This window comes from Fusarium poae, assembly GCF_019609905.1.
Source record: "Fusarium poae strain DAOMC 252244 chromosome Unknown contig_1, whole genome shotgun sequence".
In the NCBI taxonomy this organism is placed as follows: domain Eukaryota; kingdom Fungi; phylum Ascomycota; class Sordariomycetes; order Hypocreales; family Nectriaceae; genus Fusarium; species Fusarium poae.
This window is the reverse complement of record NW_025408659.1, coordinates 1,663,301-1,680,695: the sequence shown is the minus strand read 5'-3', so window position 1 is coordinate 1,680,695 and position 17,395 is coordinate 1,663,301. Positions and strand designations below refer to the sequence as shown.

Sequence of the window (17,395 nt, the reverse complement as noted above, 5' to 3'; positions counted from 1 at the left end):
AGATGAGGTTGGGAGTAGCATTATATGGGAGACAGAGGAAGATGGCCGAGACGATGGCGAATAACGTGTTGGGCATCTCGGGGGGCGTATGAGGTTCAACATGTTCAATTCAACGCCACCAATTCAATTTGCAGATGCGGTGGTTCAACTCCACGGGCCAAATGCTGAGTAAGCTGTCAACGCAACGCCACGCGAGGGCGAAATTGATGGAATTGAATTGATCGCCAGCCTGTGCAGAACTAGGTCTTGGTAGGAACTTTGAACCTCGCTGAACCCTAGTCGGATCGGAAGCTCTGGTCTGCTCGTCAAGAAGATCCGGAGGTGAGGCCGAGTTATCATTAGTTAGATCCATCGTAAGCTGCAATAGAAACACCAACGTCTGATCGATTTCCAAGGCTGAGTAAATAGCCTCGGTACATTGGCGAATGTCCCGAATCGCTACCTGAACATCCTTGCTCTTGAACGGCCATCTCAAAGCCTCCAATCTGCCTTTACCCTGCCCAGTTCCCGCGGCAAGCTGGCTCTCAATACGTTGAAGCTGAGGTCGACTTTTGTCTGTTGCCAGAAGGAGGGCGTGAGATGCTTTGAGCTTCGAGCCACCTGGCCCATCTAGCAAGTTGCGAGCGTTTACTGACGCTAGGTTCAGACGCGTGACCTCCTCTACCAGCCTCGTCTTGTCCTCTTTGGCATGCGATACATCCTGAGCGTATCGTACGCACCAATTAACCACTTTAGCCGACATATCGACAACAGCGATAACGCCGGATGCGACGCCGAGCGCTTCCGCCATTGGATCTGATTACCGCATTTGTTGGCGATGGGTGGCCAGACCATTGTGCGGGGTTAGCAAGGCTCAGTCTCCGTCCTCCCAACACTGCATATAACACACGTGACTTACACCAATCAGCGACGCTGCAGAAGCCATAGCAAGTGCGTATTCGAAACCGCCAGGCAGGAGGGCTGAGTCGCCGCTACGGTCGAGAGAGGTGCATTTCGTTAGAAACCGCTATACAACGTTCCGAGGAGGGGGTTTAGGTATGTGTCAGATTATGGGTCGGTCATTCTAGCGCGACGCGTTTATAGCAATAATGGTGGGTTCCGCGTCTGCACATTCGCCTGATCGGGAGTAGTGGCAGCTCTTATCGATAAAGGATCGATAACGATCAGCCGCTTGACTAAACCCGATTAGAGTGACTCATCTTGACTTGTTTTATGGCGGCCAATACATGGGCACCCCCCCTAGGGCACGCAATATTATTGGCTCAAAATTCCCCACACTTTGACAAAGCACTAAAGCCACTAACACCTGAGATTGTGTTAAGACATTTGCTTCATCGACTCAACTACAACACCGTCATTGATACCTGGAGATGATATTTCATTGGAATTAAACGTATATGGACCAAAGAATATAGTCACTTCCTATCTAATAATCAAGTCGTTTTGCGCGCTGAATTGACATGTGTGCTGTGCTCTTACTCCTCACAGGGCGGCCTTTGGATCAGTTTTCATGCTGTCGAGTCGACAGTGTCGACTCTGCAACGCTCCGTGGACCTATAGAATCGTGTTCACCGCAAAATAATGTGTTCAAGACTTTAATCACCCATTAACCCACAGTTAGGCTACAGCTGTATCTTTGAGCTCATCCCCCGCCTATTTGTCCAGCAACAGCTCTCCAAAGTAGCCCTAACCGTCCTGTTGTAGGCTATGTATTGGTGCCACGCTTAGTCAGGTGGCGCACCTGGGTGCGTTAACTTTATTTGGGCACCTAGGTGCCCATGTATTGGCCGCCCTGTTTTATGCCTCGACTACTAAGCATAAGCCGCTATGACGTCATGACCCTACTAACCCGAGTATCGACCCAAGCATCGACCCGAGCATGGAGATATGCCACGACACCCTACCCTACACCTGACGGGCTTCAAGATATGTTTCAGGGCTGTCGTTCCTGCCTTTTTCCCTTGCTACGTATATATGCACAAGCCATGTTGGGATTTTTCTTACTTATCTATTGAAAATGTAGCACCATGGAGAGCGTCACACAAGCGGGAAAAGAAAAGCAGCACGAAGATGTGGGAATAGAACGTGAGAGACATTCGAGAGAAAAAATGGAAAATTGGAAAAACGCAAATTAAGAAAGAAAATGACGACGGGATAACGGGAGACGAGTAAGCAACCAGCACCATCTGAATGATGGACGGTGGTCATGTAGATCTCATCCGCAACCACCTGGATCCTCCGGCGTTCGGAGTCTGATCTGCTCCTGGAGTAAATCCCTCAATCTATCCTCCTCGACACCAGAGTCGTGTAAAACACACTGGAGCTCGCGAATCTGATGCCTTATTGTAGGTAAGAATCGAACATGTGCCTCGTTGACGAGTCTCTCGTAGTACCGCCGCTCATAATGAAGCATAGCGAGGCGTCGTCTCATGTTTGATCCGGAGTACACAGTATCACCATCGCGGACTGGCTCACATCGCTGACGAGTAATTCGAAGAGGTTCTACATAGGGCCAGGTATGGCCTTGCACATCTTTGTCTTGTCCCATGTCCGAATCTACTGGATCCATAGGTGCGCTGTTCAGCGGATTGGGATCTCTGCAAAGGGACTGTGCTGCGGGACTGCGTATACAGTCACTTGGCTTGTCACCAGGCACCGTTGGCGCAGTCTTGGTACTCAAACTGATGTCCGAGTCTCTGAGTCTCGACCCTAGCCCGTCTACGATGCTGCAGACCTGGCCTTCGGACTCGAACCAGTCAACCAGTTCAGGCCCCGTACACCTCCTTCCTGGCTCCACTTCTTCTTGTTCTTCTTGTTCTTGTTCTTCTTCTTTCATAACACCTTCTACATACTGTCGCCAATCCTTATTCGCTTGCTCTATCACGAGGTTTGCCTCTTCGATAACCGATCGAAGGGCCGATGCTAATTGTCGTATCTGAGAAACTAAACCCAGTAACACTCTGTAGTAAAGTTTCCTATTCAGCGAGATCGATTGCCTCATCATCCCATTCTGCCTTATGAGATCAATCTCCAACTTCTCGAGCATAGAGTTCGTCATTGGATGTGGAGTTGGCGGCAAGGGACGGTGTCTTGCACTTTGACTCCAGGAAGACATTAAAATTACCTGAGGCCCTTGGGGATCAGACAAACCTCGACTTGAATCCTTGCGCGACTTGGAGCCCAAGAAGCCGTCAGTACGTGGGCGGTGATGCACAAGAGTCTGTGAGGAGCTGCTACCCATTTCGCTGTTATGAGAGACAATAGTGTTATCACATGGAAGGGATTCTAGCACGCTAGGTAGATGAGAGTGAATGGAGGCTTTGAGGGCTACTAGTACATCGTTAGCCAACGCAGTAAAATATTCATCTTCATGCTGCAAGGTCCCGTTCTCCCGGTTGAGTTCTACGATTCCCCTCCGAAGTGATACCTGATCGTCAGGCCGTTCCACAAAAGTGATTGAAGGGTGGGAAACACTGGTTCTACCGCCGAGCCGCTGCACTTCGTAATCTATTCTACGAACTCCTTGCAAGGCTTCAGTGCTGTGGTTGGGACAAGACCCGTGTCTGACATGTTCCCCCATTGATAATGAAAGCAGGAGCTGAAGGAGGGATAATTGAGGACAGAAACAGATATCAGCGCTCTCTCCTGCCCGAACTCGAAACGAAACAAACTCCATGCCGAGAGAAACTATTTTTTTCTTATATCTCTGGACAATCCAGAAAGAGCTTGTAGGGCAGGTGACTGACATCATGTACCGATAGTCAAAAAATTGCTTGTTGGAATATTTACCAATATCGGCTGGTGCGTGTAGTGTACGCAGGTTTGCGATGTACTGCTGTATGCCCAGCCCCCCATTGGTAAATAGACGCCCCTGTAACTCAACTACCGCAGCCACAAAGCACATCATCATCTTTCACGCCTGATGCGTATTGTAAGTGATGGAGCATTACGACCTCGAAGTACCCACAATGTGTCGGTCTTTCCTTTGTGGTAAAGCCCTGTGCGTTAATACTCATAGCGTAGGATGATAAGGTATATGAAAAAGAAGGGAAAGGCTAGTGGCCTAGTCCTACAATCCAAAATCAATTAGTTATTATGTGATTGATTTTCTTTACCCCGCTTTACAGGGTAGGCTTGGTTTTTGATAAGGGGTAAAATTAGATTTCGAGAAACCACTACCTATCGACATGGCATGTTAGCCACGTACACAGGTAGATTACAATGTTTAGGACGGCAATACAACCTCGGGAAGTGGCATGGACACCATCCATAGTGCCTCTTATGCCGGATGTGACGGCACGAAAGCAATGCGATTAGAGCAGCTTATGGTACTGTAGTCCCTCACGAAGTTTCATTCGTTGCATCAGGACTTAAACCTCAACAAAAGCAAAACAAAAAAAAGAAGAAAAAAAAGACGAATACCTATGAGAACGATTCAAGGTCAATAAATGTATGATCAAACCAGAAAGCCGACCGTCAACTTACATCGGTAGGAGTTGGACTCTTGATTTCGCTGGTCAGTATCAGTGGCTTTGCTGGGCCCTGGTGAAGGACGAATCTGGCCGTGATCATGATGGCCACTTGCCCGGTTGAATGGTCTCTCTGCGACTTGTGAAAGGGACAGTATCTTCGTTGCAGAGATAACGACTGCGGGTAGCCTATCCTGCGGCATAATATACCAGTCTACGTCAGTATTCAGGATTTGAGAGGAATCCCTCCACGCTCCACAACTCTCACCAAGGCGCTCGATGAACACGATTGTTCAAGATCCAAAAGACTCGGGAAATGTGACCTTCCCATATAGGGCATGCAGCTTCAACTCCTTTACTTCCCCTTCATAGACTGCTCTCTACGGCAATGAAGACTTCAAAATAAACCTGGCGATTTTGCACATTTCCAGCCCATCTAACTATGGATATCTCACAGTAGTTGTCATTATTGGGCTGGCGGAAAAAAAACAGGACCTCGAGCACTCGTGATGAGTTCACACAAGCTCAGGTTAACAAAAGCCTGTTTCTGGTCACTGCATTGTCTTCTCCTCAACAACTCCCAAACACAAAGGGGGTTGCAATTAGCTCTTCGACACGAAAGACAGGCATAGAAGAGCCTCTAAACCTGTGCATGCTACTGCGACGTGAATTAGATGACTGTTGCCGGGCTGGAAGTGGACACAGCATCATAAGCGCCATTCCATACCTACTATGCCTCACATAACACAGACACACGATATCTCAGCGAAAGTAAGCGCCAGTTTTTGCCTGAACCACCAATTGACTTTGGGGTAGTACGACTATATCGCCTTGCAGGCAAACAGCGCAACAATACATGCAATGTACTTGGGGTATATAGTTGACAGAAGTCCCCTCGATATCGTAAAGCTCTCGTTAGGCTAAGAGTAGCACCTGTGTCTTACCAGTAGCCATATAACCATGGCACACCGTCTGATGATGCATCACCAACCTCACAACCACGAAGCTTTAGGTATGGGTATGAGCTACAAAATTGCGTAGTGTTAGTTCTTAATATCCTGTAGAGTATAGCGACGATGGTTCGAGCCATAGCAGTGATTCCGATAGCTTCATCGTCCCCGACTCTGAAGGGGATGATGGAAACTCACTTCCGCAAACACCTACAGTTCCCCAATCAACTCTGAGTCAGAGGTACAGACGCATAAGGCCTGTTGAACGCAGCGCGTTCTCGGAGGTCGAGGACGACAGATTCTCCGGCTCAGACGAGTCTCCGACGCCCTACACGCGCCATCGAGACGTCGACAGCGGCTCGCGAGGCCAGCACCGCCTCCACTTTCTAAGTAGCAGACTCGAGGCGTTGGCAGAGGCAATAGAAGATATGGCAGCTGATATCGAAGACATAAAGTACGAGATCTATGATATACTGGGGGGGGTTCTACAGGATAAGAGGCGCTGAGTAAGCTTGCTGGTCTCGTTGTAGGCTACGTTGCTAGCTAGACTGAGACAGACTAGAGCTGCGGGAGAAGCCATCTTCGAGCTCGCATGGGTCACACCTACACAATTAGTGAACTTCTTTTTGCTATACAAAATACTTTTCTCCCTATGGCTCCTCTTCATGCCATCCCCTTTCCGCTACAACAATGTATCCTTTGTCTACGCTGTTTAGTTTATCGGCGAAAGCTGTCCCGACGTAGTCATCTTCCCCCCATCCTGTCCCATATTTGAGACTGCGTCTGAGAAGGCTCTGTTAGGGGTGACCAAAGAAGTCGGCGAATGTCAGTAGAGAGTATCAAAACCAAGCCTATTCCCGGGCGCTAAAGTCCAGTGCTCAGAAGCTCTCTATCCTCGTAGCATATATTTGGCAGTATCGGACAATTGGAGCTAAGAGGAACCCTGGAGCAGGTTCATAAAGCTAACCCTCTCAGTAGACTAGATCGATAAGTATCGTAGTTTCGGTCGGCAAGGACACCATCCAGTTTAGCACCTCCCCATACGTTTCTGTTAGCATGCATGTTCATTACCATGCCATTTCCCACAACTGTGCTTCTCATGTCTTCCGACACTCGGATAATAACCCTGCGTACTAGACCACGGAGGTGTGCGATCTTGGTATCATTAGCAAGTGGCGTCCGGCATAGTTGGTTAGATCCTAGTCCCACGTGCTATACGTTCACTTCGGAAAATCACGGCCGGTGTCTCAGCTCTACCTGTGACGCAATTCTATTTGGTAGAATCTTCCTAAACGTCCTAGTTACACTGAACGGACCCTCCGCAATGAGTATTTCTGTGAAACGATGGCGATCTTCCTGCTGGAACGACACCGCCCAAGAACGTCTACTTGGTTCTCTGCCTCTTCGCGCGCAGGGCAGTGGATGGAGAATACTTCTCATCAAAGTAACCATGGACATCCAGTAAAAGATCGTCCACCTCCCTCAAGGCCGCGATGAAGCCCTTATAATGAAACATGTGTTGATGAAAACATGCAACAAAGTTCGATATGATGGCTCTTGCCGGGTTGCCTGGTGCCGTGGTCTTGTATACTTCGACGGTAAATCGGATCAAGTCAGGAAACGCAGCCTCATGCACCACATATGTACTCAGTCTGACTCTGAGACGATATAAGGCCATTTCACTGATCAGTCCGGGTCCTAATTCATTTGCGATTTTGAATAGCTCAAAATGACTCATGAATACGGGAAAATACGACTTGCCAACATCTTCACATGCATCGGGCTCCCATACCATGCCACCAGGGTAACCTGAGCTCCGCAGTGGCCGAAGAAAGGAGTTGATGGCGGTAACTCTGAGTCCGTGCTTGTACGCATCGAGGGACCAAGGCTCTGATCCTGTAGTTTCGAAAGATTTCCATCGCTCCTTGTATGATGCCATGGAATACGGGAGTTTATCAGGAACGACTAGCTTGAGGTGGTCTTTGTTGACAGTCGAACCATCACGGCGGTTGTCTTCTTCTTTAACCAAGACGGGCTGAGAAACATGAACAAAAGAGCTACATCCTGAGACAGGTGCGATGTCCAACCTTTTCTTGGGCGTCTGTTGTTTCCTTCGTAAGGATGTCGGCCGGCACCTCTTCGCGATAGTCAAGGATCGTGAGGGCTTGAAAATGACGACCGAAAGTCTTCTCAGTACAATGTCTCAATGTATCCTTGAGATCACCCGCCTCCTTCTCTGCTTTTGCGGCGAGTTTGGTGGATTCTTCGGTAAAGAGTTCTAATGGAAAGGTATACAGCGTCTCGTGTTCACCAACTAGGAACTCGATTTTTCGCTGGCTTGGTAAGCATAAGATTCTGCCAAAGGAAACGATTGAAGTTAGTGAAAGAGAGTCAAATATAGAGCGTCTATGGTACTTACTCCGATTTCCTCAGCCTATACCTACTCTGTTAGGCCATCATCATGGGGCATGGCGGATGGGGTCGATTTTGCCGCGTTCGCGTGAAAAGACATTTTATGTGTGAAGAGGAAAAGAGGAATGCTCTGTCAAACCTCTCGAATAGAATGTGCCGCTGGCCATATTTATAATGCGATCAGAGGTAGTCAGTGTCACGTTGAATCCCCTTGCTCCACGATCGACTTTCGCCATGTGATACATAGATTACAAAGGTTCCCGGATATCGCATCTCAGGATAGGAGAGCAGCTTACTATTAGCGATTACGCCGCGCTCTTGGCCGTCGAGCCGAGGCCACGCGATTGGTGAGGATAAACACGACACCCACTGGTACTGCTGTTGCTAGGTTGAGGGAGAGCGTTTTGTCCCGACCGAGAAGACATGAGCTTCTTCCAGGTTTTCGATCGCACTCCACATAGACAATGCGAATGAAGAAAGAGCCATACTTGCAGGTCATCCGCAACACACGCTAATACTTGCTGCGAACGCAAACTATTACGTAGCCATTTTGGCATCGGGCATGCTATTCCAGAGCTAACCTGTGGAAAGGCTGTATGCCTCCTTTAGGTGCTTCGTCAACGTATCAACCGATTTGATGAGGAGAGTGTTTGTGAGATTGCCAAACAGAATCACATATCGAACAACCAATCTCTGCGTGATTGTCTCGTTAGCCATCAAAGTGCATCTCCTGTAAGCACTCTCCGCTCTTCCTTCCTTCTTTCTTTTAAGGGATGAATGGTATAGTGAACGTTTATCAGAATGGTAGACTTGGTCTATTTGTCTATCAATTGGGCTGCGACTGTACCACTCAGCCTGAGCAGCAGTAGGAGAGTCCAAGTCTCGGCGACGACATCAGGGTCGACAATGGTGCCGGTCTCGTCATGCTTTACACCAGCAACGCCATACATGGAGAGGAGAACGCTGAGGTAGAGCCATGTACACCAGCTGTCTCGTTACGGACTTTAATAACATTGTGTAATTTTCAACCGGAAGGTGCGGCTGCTCAATGCTGCACTGCGAAATACTGAGAGACCTGGAGTCTCGTGGGTAAAAGGACAGCAAATGTTTTAGTTTCCTAAAGAGGTTATTAGCGGGCGATTTGAGTCCAATCGGCCACTAACACGGGTTTGCGGGGTGGTCCGATTCGGTAATGTTTATATTGCGCAGTAGTGCTGGGTGAAAATGTATTTTATAAAACTTGATTGTTCATTATTGATATGAGAGTTCTTCTCGGGTTTATATCTCTAGATGATTTCATCTAGGACTTTGAACTCTAAATCTAGGACTTTCAGTCTGACAGTCTAAACCCTGAAAGGAAGGGGGATCCCCGGATTTTCCAACATTCGGTAACGTTAGTTAATTATCTAAAAATAAATCTGACTCCACACTTGGGGTGAGCTAGCGTCAACTGCGTTTCTCGAACTATGTATGCTGCCATGTTCATGCACATCACGAGATTTGGGTATGAGCAAGCGTTCTTACGGTGACTATCAACCGGTATTTTTACTCTAAATAAACGTAAGGAAATATATAGTAATCGGTCTCTAAGTGTATATATACATCCAAGAAAGGAAGAAACATAGCTCAACAATCACTCTAAATCCCCTTTAAATAATCCTCTCCTGGACGATATCTTGCAGGTCCCATAGCTCTTCCTAGACAAAGGGAAATGCGGTGATGTGCCACGTACGACCTCTTGTTACCGTCTCGTCATGGAGAGATGTACCTGATAGCAGATGCGACAGTCCAATGCCGGCTACAAGCCATCATTACCACCTATGATGGACTTCATGCTTGACCTCCCTTTTGCGGGCCACGCCGGCGTTTGTCTCTCTCACTCGAGACATTCTTGTCGCCGATGGGAAGTTTTGGACACAGATCCCGCTTTCGCTTCTCCCCACGCTTCTCCCCAGGATCTTTCTCCCACGTTTTCATCTCATCTTGGTTGAAAGCCCCGACAATCTCGTCGCCCAAAGCTTTGCCGAGCCTTTCGCGTAGGCCCAGGATTGGCCATACAGGAACTCGGGTGTATTCGATCTTGATGCCAGACGAGGAAGCATTGTCATCATTGGGGCAAGCGTAAGAAGGATCGTGGAACTTTTGCAGAAATCTGCTCGTCACATGTCCGGTGTAGACGATAAAGCTTGATGTCTCGGTATTGTGGGTGACGATCCTTAATTTGAGATCACGAAAGTCCGGACATGGCGGAATGCCTTCCTTTAGTTTAATCGTCGGTCTACCTTTGTTAGCAGCAGGTGGCGGACTGTAGAAGTGCGCCTGCGCCATCCCGAGAAATACGGCGACAAGATACGCATCGCGGTCCATGTTTGAAGGGACAAGCTTGCGAGCTATTAATTCCCCAAGGTGGATGACAGGCTCGTTCTGTTTTGTTTCCGGATGCTCGTGGACTTCGAACGGTCTGCTTCGCCTGAACGCCAGTTCTTCCTTGCTGATGTAGGCAATCGCGGGACCGGTAGTGTAGTTATCACTGGATGGGGATTGTGTTGACGTGTCGGAACAACCTGCAGGTTGTGTTGAAGCTGGTGCGGGTGAAGAGTAGTGAGACTTTGCCCCGTCACAGGGGAGATGCCATATGGCCTTCACTTGCACCGCACTCAAGTAAACGTGGTCGCCAAAGTACAGATCGAGTTCGGGGAGGTGGCCTGAGTTGCTGAAGACCGCCGGCCATAGTGTCCCTAGGCCGGTTTTGATAGCATTGGATAAGCGAGCAGGGTCCAGATCAGGCTGGATAATGTCTGTAAGCGCGTTGCAGAGAGCCTGGGCGGGTTCTGACGGGTCAAGATGACTTCGCGAAGGTTGCGTGCCTTTGACCACTATAGGGCCAGGTGTATCACATGGCGGTAATTCCTCCCATTGCGTACCGAGTAGTCGAGCGTGCAAATCTACCCACTGTACGGGTTGTCTGAATAGCCCTTTGTCGAGGTTTATCTGAAGAAGATCACGGAGAGAGTTCTTGGGGTATTGATGGAGGCGTTCCCGATGCGGTCCTGAAGGGTCGACAGCAGAACGTTTATCACATGCGGGACCTTCATTCTCTCGCCTCGAAGTGGTTGACATTTCTGCAGAGCGGAATGATTCGCGAAACAGTGGATCTGGGATCAGGAAGATGTACCGTTGTGTGAGGAGAGATATAAGTTCTGGTATCCTTGGTAGGTTTTTATGGTACTTGCCGCAAACACAACGGATGGGGTCTCTAATAGAGACGTAACAGTACCAAAGGGGAAAGAAGAAGGAGGAGGAGGAGACGAAAAGTACTTTAAAACGGTGAGGATAGATGAAATAGAGCAAAGCTAGGGAAGCAGGTGAAAACGCAGAATGTCCAGGTGGGAGATGAGCCTGTTCTTAAAGTTCCCTGGATACCAATTACATACGCAGGGGGGGTGGGGGCAAGAGAAGAATCGCGTCACCACCAAAATCCGTCGCCAACGGTTAGCGACTCCGCACGTCTGACATTGTGGTGGGGTTCTCTGAAATACCCCCCGGATGGGCCAAACGATATGTTGGCTCGGACATGCCGGTAGACAGACACAATACGTTATCTTGAAATTTGTGTTCCCCAATTTCCACAACGTGTTTCAGTCGCATGATGTGTAGAAACAACACCCCCCTCCCTCCCAATCTGATACAGCCCCAGATGAAAGTGACCAGACCAGCTTGAATCATTCTAAGATGGGTCTTCAAAAACTGCGGGCCGTTCCTTCTGCTAGATCAGATACAAAACCTGCGGTCCAACAACTTCAACGCTTTCGCGTCCTCGCTAGAACCACCCGTCTCCAGTACGCTTGCACTGGACGCCCGAGGACTGCTCGTAACGTTGCCAGGCTTGACGCTGCCACTCTCGCCAGCAGTGGGGGTGTGGTGCAGCACAGCATCAAGGGCAGACGGTCGCGATACATAGAAGTGAGAGTTTCCGGGGGGCCCAACACTCACGGTTCTACCAGAAGGTGTGCCAATTGCCGCCAAGGAAGCACCGGTAGGACCGTTGGCCAAAGCGCCGGGACTTGGTAGTGCTACTTGGTAAGTGTGGGAAGTACTCGATGGAGCATCACCTACGGCGCTCTGGCCGACTGACTTAAGATGCTGGTCGCGAGAGCGTTCGTGCGTTCCGGGAAGAGTAGGATGCGAGTAGTGCTGTGAAGCGTTTTCTGTGTAAGGTTTGGCCGGCAGGACAGAAAGAAGCCCAGGCTGTTCGTAAACAGCTGTGTTGGCGTAGTTTGGGAGAGGCAGGTCTGGATAGCTGACATGTGGAGGGTATTGTTGGAGAGCAGTGGGAGGGTAGTGGGAGACGCGACGCGTGTAAGGAGGAGTAGCTGCAGGAGAAGGAGTCCGGCTATATCCAGGCTGACCGTCGACAGCATGAGGTTGTTGACGAGGCTGAGGAGCGACGTAAGGAGGCTGCTGCATCGGCTCGCGAGTGAGAGCGGGTGTGGTGTTGAACTTGTCCATACTGGACTTGGTGTAAATGTGTTTGGGGGGAACGATGTTTCGCAATTCAGGGTCGTTTGTCGGTCGCTGAAGACCAGATTGGCCATGCTGAAGCCAGGAGTAGTACGAGATGAGGTGAAAGTGGTTGCCACAGGAGGTGGTGATGCTGAACGACTGCTTCACAAGACCGTCTGCCTTGTATCGTTGCCTCCCAGACTCTCCATAGTCCTGGTACCCATCACAACCGCGATCGGAGTCTGCAGTTTTATCCGCACCTCTTCGATTAGTAGAGAAGAATCCGCCTCGCTTGGCTTTCAGTTCACGGTATATGAGGAAGCCTCCTGCAATCCGACTGGCACTCCATGACTTGCCATCAGTCCATCTTCTCATACCAGTTTCCCGCTCATCCCAGACAAAAACAGAACCAGATCGAATCGATTGCCGCTCTTTTCCCGAAAGTCGTCGTTGCAAACGGGGCAAAACGCCTAATCGGCAGGCTTCCAAAAGTCGAATGGCATCGGCTGGTGTTTGTACATAACCACGATACGTTTCCATTATGAAGTATGTGTAGCTGATGCGATGCGTTGTTGATACAAAGTCCACACGGGGACGGGAGATTGAAAAGAAGTTCCCAGGTCAAAGGATCTAGTGCCTTGGTGGGTGGGTCCTCTGCATTGTTATGAGGAAGGGCCGCATGTAAACCAAGCTGTGGCTTGTATGCAATACAATGCAGTTGGAATAATCACGCCTCTGTACTGTGACATCTATCTTACAATGGCTGAACGCGAACGAGACCCGTTTTCACGTCGCGTCAAGCCGTGCCAACCTTGCCAAAGCAAACAGAGCGTTCAGGAGTTGGGCAGCGATGTCTTTTATCTCTACGAGTCTATGGCTGGAGAGAATTCAGTAACGGTTCATCTATGACAACTCTCGACGCGACGCCCTACGGGCAATGATGTGCTGGTCAGATCTACATTCATTGATACCAGGCTAGTAAACCGACAACAGCAGCTCCTCACGAGGTGATGAGGCGGCATATTACAATATCTACAAAGCCTAGACACGCTGGCCTCAGCTACACTAGCCAAGGCCCTTCATGGCTATACCTGGTACATACTATTCAAGCTGGCCTCGGTCGAATCATCACTGGGGCGGTGTCTTCATGTGCGGATCACTTGGCCATCGGCTTCATCATCGCTGGAATCAATCCACAGGCAGCGGAGATCCTCATCCTCTCCGTCTTCTCTACATGGATGATTGTGGGTGAAGTGGATAAATATGCGGCCATCCTCCTTGCGATGGTCTTCAGTTGTCGACCTGGTTCTGTCCTCCGTAACACGTGATGGTGTATCGAGAGGATGGCTTGCTGCAGAGTGCACGACCGATTGAGCTGGTCTGGAATCTGGTACCTGAAGGTAACGATTTGTTCTTTTGTATGGCGTCTTCGCTAGCCTCTTGAGTCTCTCCCACGGTTTGGCTTCTTTCCCGGTGCCATGCTCCCTATCCCTGTCCAGTACACTGCGTTGCAAGGCTCTCTTTTCGTCCAGTTTCATGTATTCACCACGAGCCATCGGATCCAAAGGAGCTCGCGATGCAGACATCTCCGAACATGGCGGTAGTGCAGTTTTATGCACACCCCAGACGGCTCTTTGGGCTTTTGCCAAACCTGTCAGTCCATCCGGGCCGCAAACACCCTTCTTTGACGCGCCAGAATATGTCCAGATGCTGTGTTCCAATTGAGTTGCCTACCCTATAGCTGCGACTCATCCTCAGTACAGACCATCTCCACATCCATTGTCTCCTCCTGCATATCACAATCATCGTCTGATGGCGGATGTATCACAATCGTCGGTATAACCATCTCTGTGTCTCTCGGCGCCTCCTCCTGATCTATGTCCATCCGCTCAAACCAAGAATTAGCGTCCATTGTTTTTCCGGCCGCTTGCGGACCATGTCCTCGATCAGCTCCAGTCTCAAGAGCCCGATCCTGCTGATGATGATGCTTTTGCGAGTTCGATCTGCGCAGAAAAATTGAACGCAAGATAGGCGGTGGTCTTACGTTTTGTTTGTGCGCCAAGCCTCTGACGTTCATGGTGGCTTGAGAGCGGACGTATATGGTGCAGCAGTGAGACATTCTACTGCGGCGCAGTAACCAATACTTAAACATCGAACGAACAACTCTTTTTTTGGCCGCATGGGACGAGACGTGGATGATGGACTTCTGTGCTTCCTTTGGTGGCCATGAGTTTTGTATGGTTTCTGCTGTAAACGTAGTCATGATTGTCTGGTTCTGGCCTCTTCTCTCTCTCTCACTCTGCTCGAGCAAGCCATGCATGCTCCACAATCTGTTGGCTAGCTATCATCGTCGACAATGTCGACTCGACATACCGGTAATCAAACTTTATTGGTCATCTTGAGTAACATTCTGCCAGTCACATCAAATACACCGCAGGCTCTATTATGCCCATCTGGACATTGCTGTCGACATGCTGTCGCTACATGCCACGTGTAGCTTGAGATGGATGGAAGGAAGGAAGTAATTGTAGTATATTCTGTCATCTCGATCCGTGTAATGACTTGGCGATCAATTTCCCATGTAGCAAGCATTGTTGTAATAGTCCATCTCTTTTTATTGCTGACTGACGCGAAATTATGGTAAGCCGGTCCCCCGGGCCCCCCACTCAATATGTGCACGAGCCATCCCATCGTTTGATTAGGTGAAATCAATTGCCCCTGACCGCGTGCCTGACCGCGTAGATCAGTGGAAGGAGACAAGCCACCACGGCAAGAGTTTTGCCTTGCTTGATAAATCACTCAACCAACAAGTAATGCAACGAGTACGGTATCTTCATTCTGTTCATTTCTTCTATTCTAATTCTATCCTTGTTTCCTCCATCCATCATGTCGTACTGTCGAGAGAGACAGAGAGAGACACTCCGATACCTGTCTTGCCCCCTTCGTCTCTGCTCCTCTTCTTTCTCGATTCCCGAATGGACGACTGACGGAAAAACAGAGGCGAAAGAAGCACAGTGATGGGCAAGCGAGTGAAGGACGATGCAAGCCGGAGGTAGTCCGTACTCAACAAGCCGGCATCGCGAACGGCATACCGATCATGTCTCGACTTTGCATTGGCCAACAACTTTTATCGCCGATATCTGGCTCAACATCTCCGTAGCTGTCCATCTGGGACAATGCTTTAGCGATGATCGCCAACAGCTGGTTTCCAGCAAAACGAGCCGGCCGTTCTCCGTCCTTAACCGCAGTTGTGGTATGTTCCAGAGTGTCGGGCCAGCCTGGAACGCCGATCGACCGCGGGCTAGGATGCGTCTCGTCCAGCAGACGCTGCGCCTGTACTCCAAGGGCACCATCACTGGACTGGGTGGAGAATACGCGGCTGCCACTGGCAGTAACAGCACTGGGCTGTAACATTTTGATGGTGCCATTGCCAGCATCGGCATCGGCATTAACATCCGCATCACCATCCGCATCACCATCACCGTTAGCGTCGCCGCCGTCGCCTTGCACCAGTCCAAGGTCGTCCTGGTTTCCTCCGACTTCTGTGGACACCGCAGGAACGACACCAGGGCCGGCTGAGGGAAGACCCATCATGTCGATGGCTAGCTGCCCGTTGCCAAACTGATCCATCAGGCCCATGTCCAAGTCCACATCCATGTGCATATCTATGTTGTCGGCATCAAACTCCAGCATGTCACCCCAGTGCTGCGCACCTGGCATATCCGCCATGTCACCAAACTCCATGATAGCCGAGTGCATCCAGGCATCGTCTTCCGTCCCCGTCGTCATATCCATGGACCTTACCTCATCACAGTGGGCCATGTCAACTGCAGCATCCATCGGACCAGCCGTACCCATAGGAGCGAGAGGTGCCGTCGGTTCGCCCCACGGCTCACCTTCCGCATCTCCGTCCTCCATAGAAGTGTACGGTATCGCAGCGCTCTGCTCGTGTGCCACCTCATGGTCGCCAAGGTGGTGCGAGGCGGCATTCCTGTTTGGTTCTGCCGGTTCGCCTTGATCGTCAAACCCACGACGACGATTGCGGCCGCGGGCTCGGCGGGCTTGGCCTCGGTGCTTTTGTTTATAGTCGCCACCTTCATCGTCGTCGCTGACATGATCGTTGGTACGCTCAGCGACGCGAACAGGATCAACTGCATAGGTGCCTGGGGCGGCATCGTTCTGGCGTCGAGCTACGGGCTTATCCGCATCAGAGCGAACACTACGACGACCCCGACGACTCCGACGTTGCGTCTCCCTCGGCGCTGGACTTCTGGGGACGTCCCAGACACTCGCGCCGTCGTCTCCATCTCCGCCTTCGTCTTCGTCTTCGTCTTCATCTTCATCTTCGGACTCCGACTCATCGCCAGCAACGGTAATCTGGGGTTGAGCCGGCGAGGCTCCAGGCACAGGTGATCCATCACCGGGTCGTCTTCTACTGCGAAGGCTGCGTACGCGGGGCGACGGCCTCGGTGCCGGTTTCGTGGCCTTGTAGGACTTTGTGACCTTGCACGGCTTTGCCCTATCCTGCTGCTTCCGTTGTCTTGCTGGCCTCAGAACAAGATTGTGGTTGGACACGACCTGCCTGCGCTCGACGTCTCGTATCTGCAATCGCCATCATCCCCCAGTCAGCAGCTTGCCCAGTCGGCTTCTCCGGGGTTCCTGTATTGGTGAACTTACCAGCTCGTCCGTGTTTTCTGGTAGTGATTCCCCCGGGGGGGTGTACACTGACCCGTCCCAGAATCCGTGGATCTTGTTGTAGAACAACAGCACCGCGATCGTACCGCAGTCCTTGCCGAACTTGTAGTTCTTCTTGATCGCCGTGTTCCCTCTCTTGCGCATCGCCGAGCTGACCCGTGCTCGGTCATTTGGGTCGGGCGACCTGGATCGAGTCTTCTTGGGCGCCATGTTTTGGAGGATTCTTTTGACCTGTTTGTATGACAGTCTCTGGAGTCGAAATGGAGGCAGAGACGAAGAAGGGCCATCATCGATCGATCCCCGGCCGTCATCTTCCCGAACCCTTATCGGGACCTAGCAGGCCGGGCTTTTGAGCGAACGACGAGA

General features: G+C 50.4%; 9 protein-coding genes across 9 annotated transcripts; 1 reads left to right on the top strand and 8 right to left on the bottom strand.

Moving 5' to 3' along the window:
* Nucleotides 1-109: 109 nt before the first annotated feature.
* Nucleotides 110-790, bottom strand: FPOAC1_013253 (uncharacterized protein; the record flags this gene model as incomplete). The annotated part of the gene is made up of 1 exon (XM_044857594.1): nt 110-790. The coding sequence occupies one exon, from the start codon at nt 788-790 to the stop codon at nt 110-112; it is 681 nt and encodes a 226-aa protein (XP_044701777.1).
* A 1,425-nt stretch (nt 791-2,215) lies between these two features.
* Nucleotides 2,216-3,058, bottom strand: FPOAC1_013252 (uncharacterized protein; the record flags this gene model as incomplete). The annotated part of the gene is made up of 1 exon (XM_044857593.1): nt 2,216-3,058. One exon carries the CDS (start codon nt 3,056-3,058, stop codon nt 2,216-2,218), a length of 843 nt encoding a protein of 280 aa, XP_044701776.1.
* Nucleotides 3,059-5,429: 2,371 nt separating this feature from the next.
* Nucleotides 5,430-5,925, top strand: FPOAC1_013251 (uncharacterized protein; the record flags this gene model as incomplete). Its single annotated transcript, XM_044857592.1, has 2 exons — nt 5,430-5,481; nt 5,534-5,925. The coding sequence occupies 2 exons, from the start codon at nt 5,430-5,432 to the stop codon at nt 5,923-5,925; spliced, it is 444 nt and encodes a 147-aa protein (XP_044701775.1).
* Nucleotides 5,926-6,803: 878 nt separating this feature from the next.
* On the bottom strand, nt 6,804-7,931 carry FPOAC1_013250 (uncharacterized protein; the record flags this gene model as incomplete). The annotated part of the gene is made up of 3 exons (XM_044857591.1): nt 6,804-7,454; nt 7,507-7,756; nt 7,864-7,931. 3 exons carry the CDS (start codon nt 7,929-7,931, stop codon nt 6,804-6,806), a joined length of 969 nt encoding a protein of 322 aa, XP_044701774.1.
* Nucleotides 7,932-9,661: 1,730 nt separating this feature from the next.
* Nucleotides 9,662-10,951, bottom strand: FPOAC1_013249 (uncharacterized protein; the record flags this gene model as incomplete). The annotated part of the gene is made up of 1 exon (XM_044857590.1): nt 9,662-10,951. The coding sequence occupies one exon, from the start codon at nt 10,949-10,951 to the stop codon at nt 9,662-9,664; it is 1,290 nt and encodes a 429-aa protein (XP_044701773.1).
* A 651-nt stretch (nt 10,952-11,602) lies between these two features.
* On the bottom strand, nt 11,603-12,874 carry FPOAC1_013248 (uncharacterized protein; the record flags this gene model as incomplete). The annotated part of the gene is made up of 1 exon (XM_044857589.1): nt 11,603-12,874. The coding sequence occupies one exon, from the start codon at nt 12,872-12,874 to the stop codon at nt 11,603-11,605; it is 1,272 nt and encodes a 423-aa protein (XP_044701772.1).
* A 605-nt stretch (nt 12,875-13,479) lies between these two features.
* On the bottom strand, nt 13,480-13,920 carry FPOAC1_013247 (uncharacterized protein; the record flags this gene model as incomplete). The annotated part of the gene is made up of 1 exon (XM_044857588.1): nt 13,480-13,920. One exon carries the CDS (start codon nt 13,918-13,920, stop codon nt 13,480-13,482), a length of 441 nt encoding a protein of 146 aa, XP_044701771.1.
* A 149-nt stretch (nt 13,921-14,069) lies between these two features.
* On the bottom strand, nt 14,070-14,597 carry FPOAC1_013246 (uncharacterized protein; the record flags this gene model as incomplete). Its single annotated transcript, XM_044857587.1, has 1 exon — nt 14,070-14,597. One exon carries the CDS (start codon nt 14,595-14,597, stop codon nt 14,070-14,072), a length of 528 nt encoding a protein of 175 aa, XP_044701770.1.
* An 800-nt stretch (nt 14,598-15,397) lies between these two features.
* FPOAC1_013245 (uncharacterized protein) lies at nt 15,398-17,239 on the bottom strand (the record flags this gene model as incomplete). Its single annotated transcript, XM_044857586.1, has 2 exons — nt 15,398-16,936; nt 17,012-17,239. 2 exons carry the CDS (start codon nt 17,237-17,239, stop codon nt 15,398-15,400), a joined length of 1,767 nt encoding a protein of 588 aa, XP_044701769.1.
* Nucleotides 17,240-17,395: the final 156 nt, after the last annotated feature.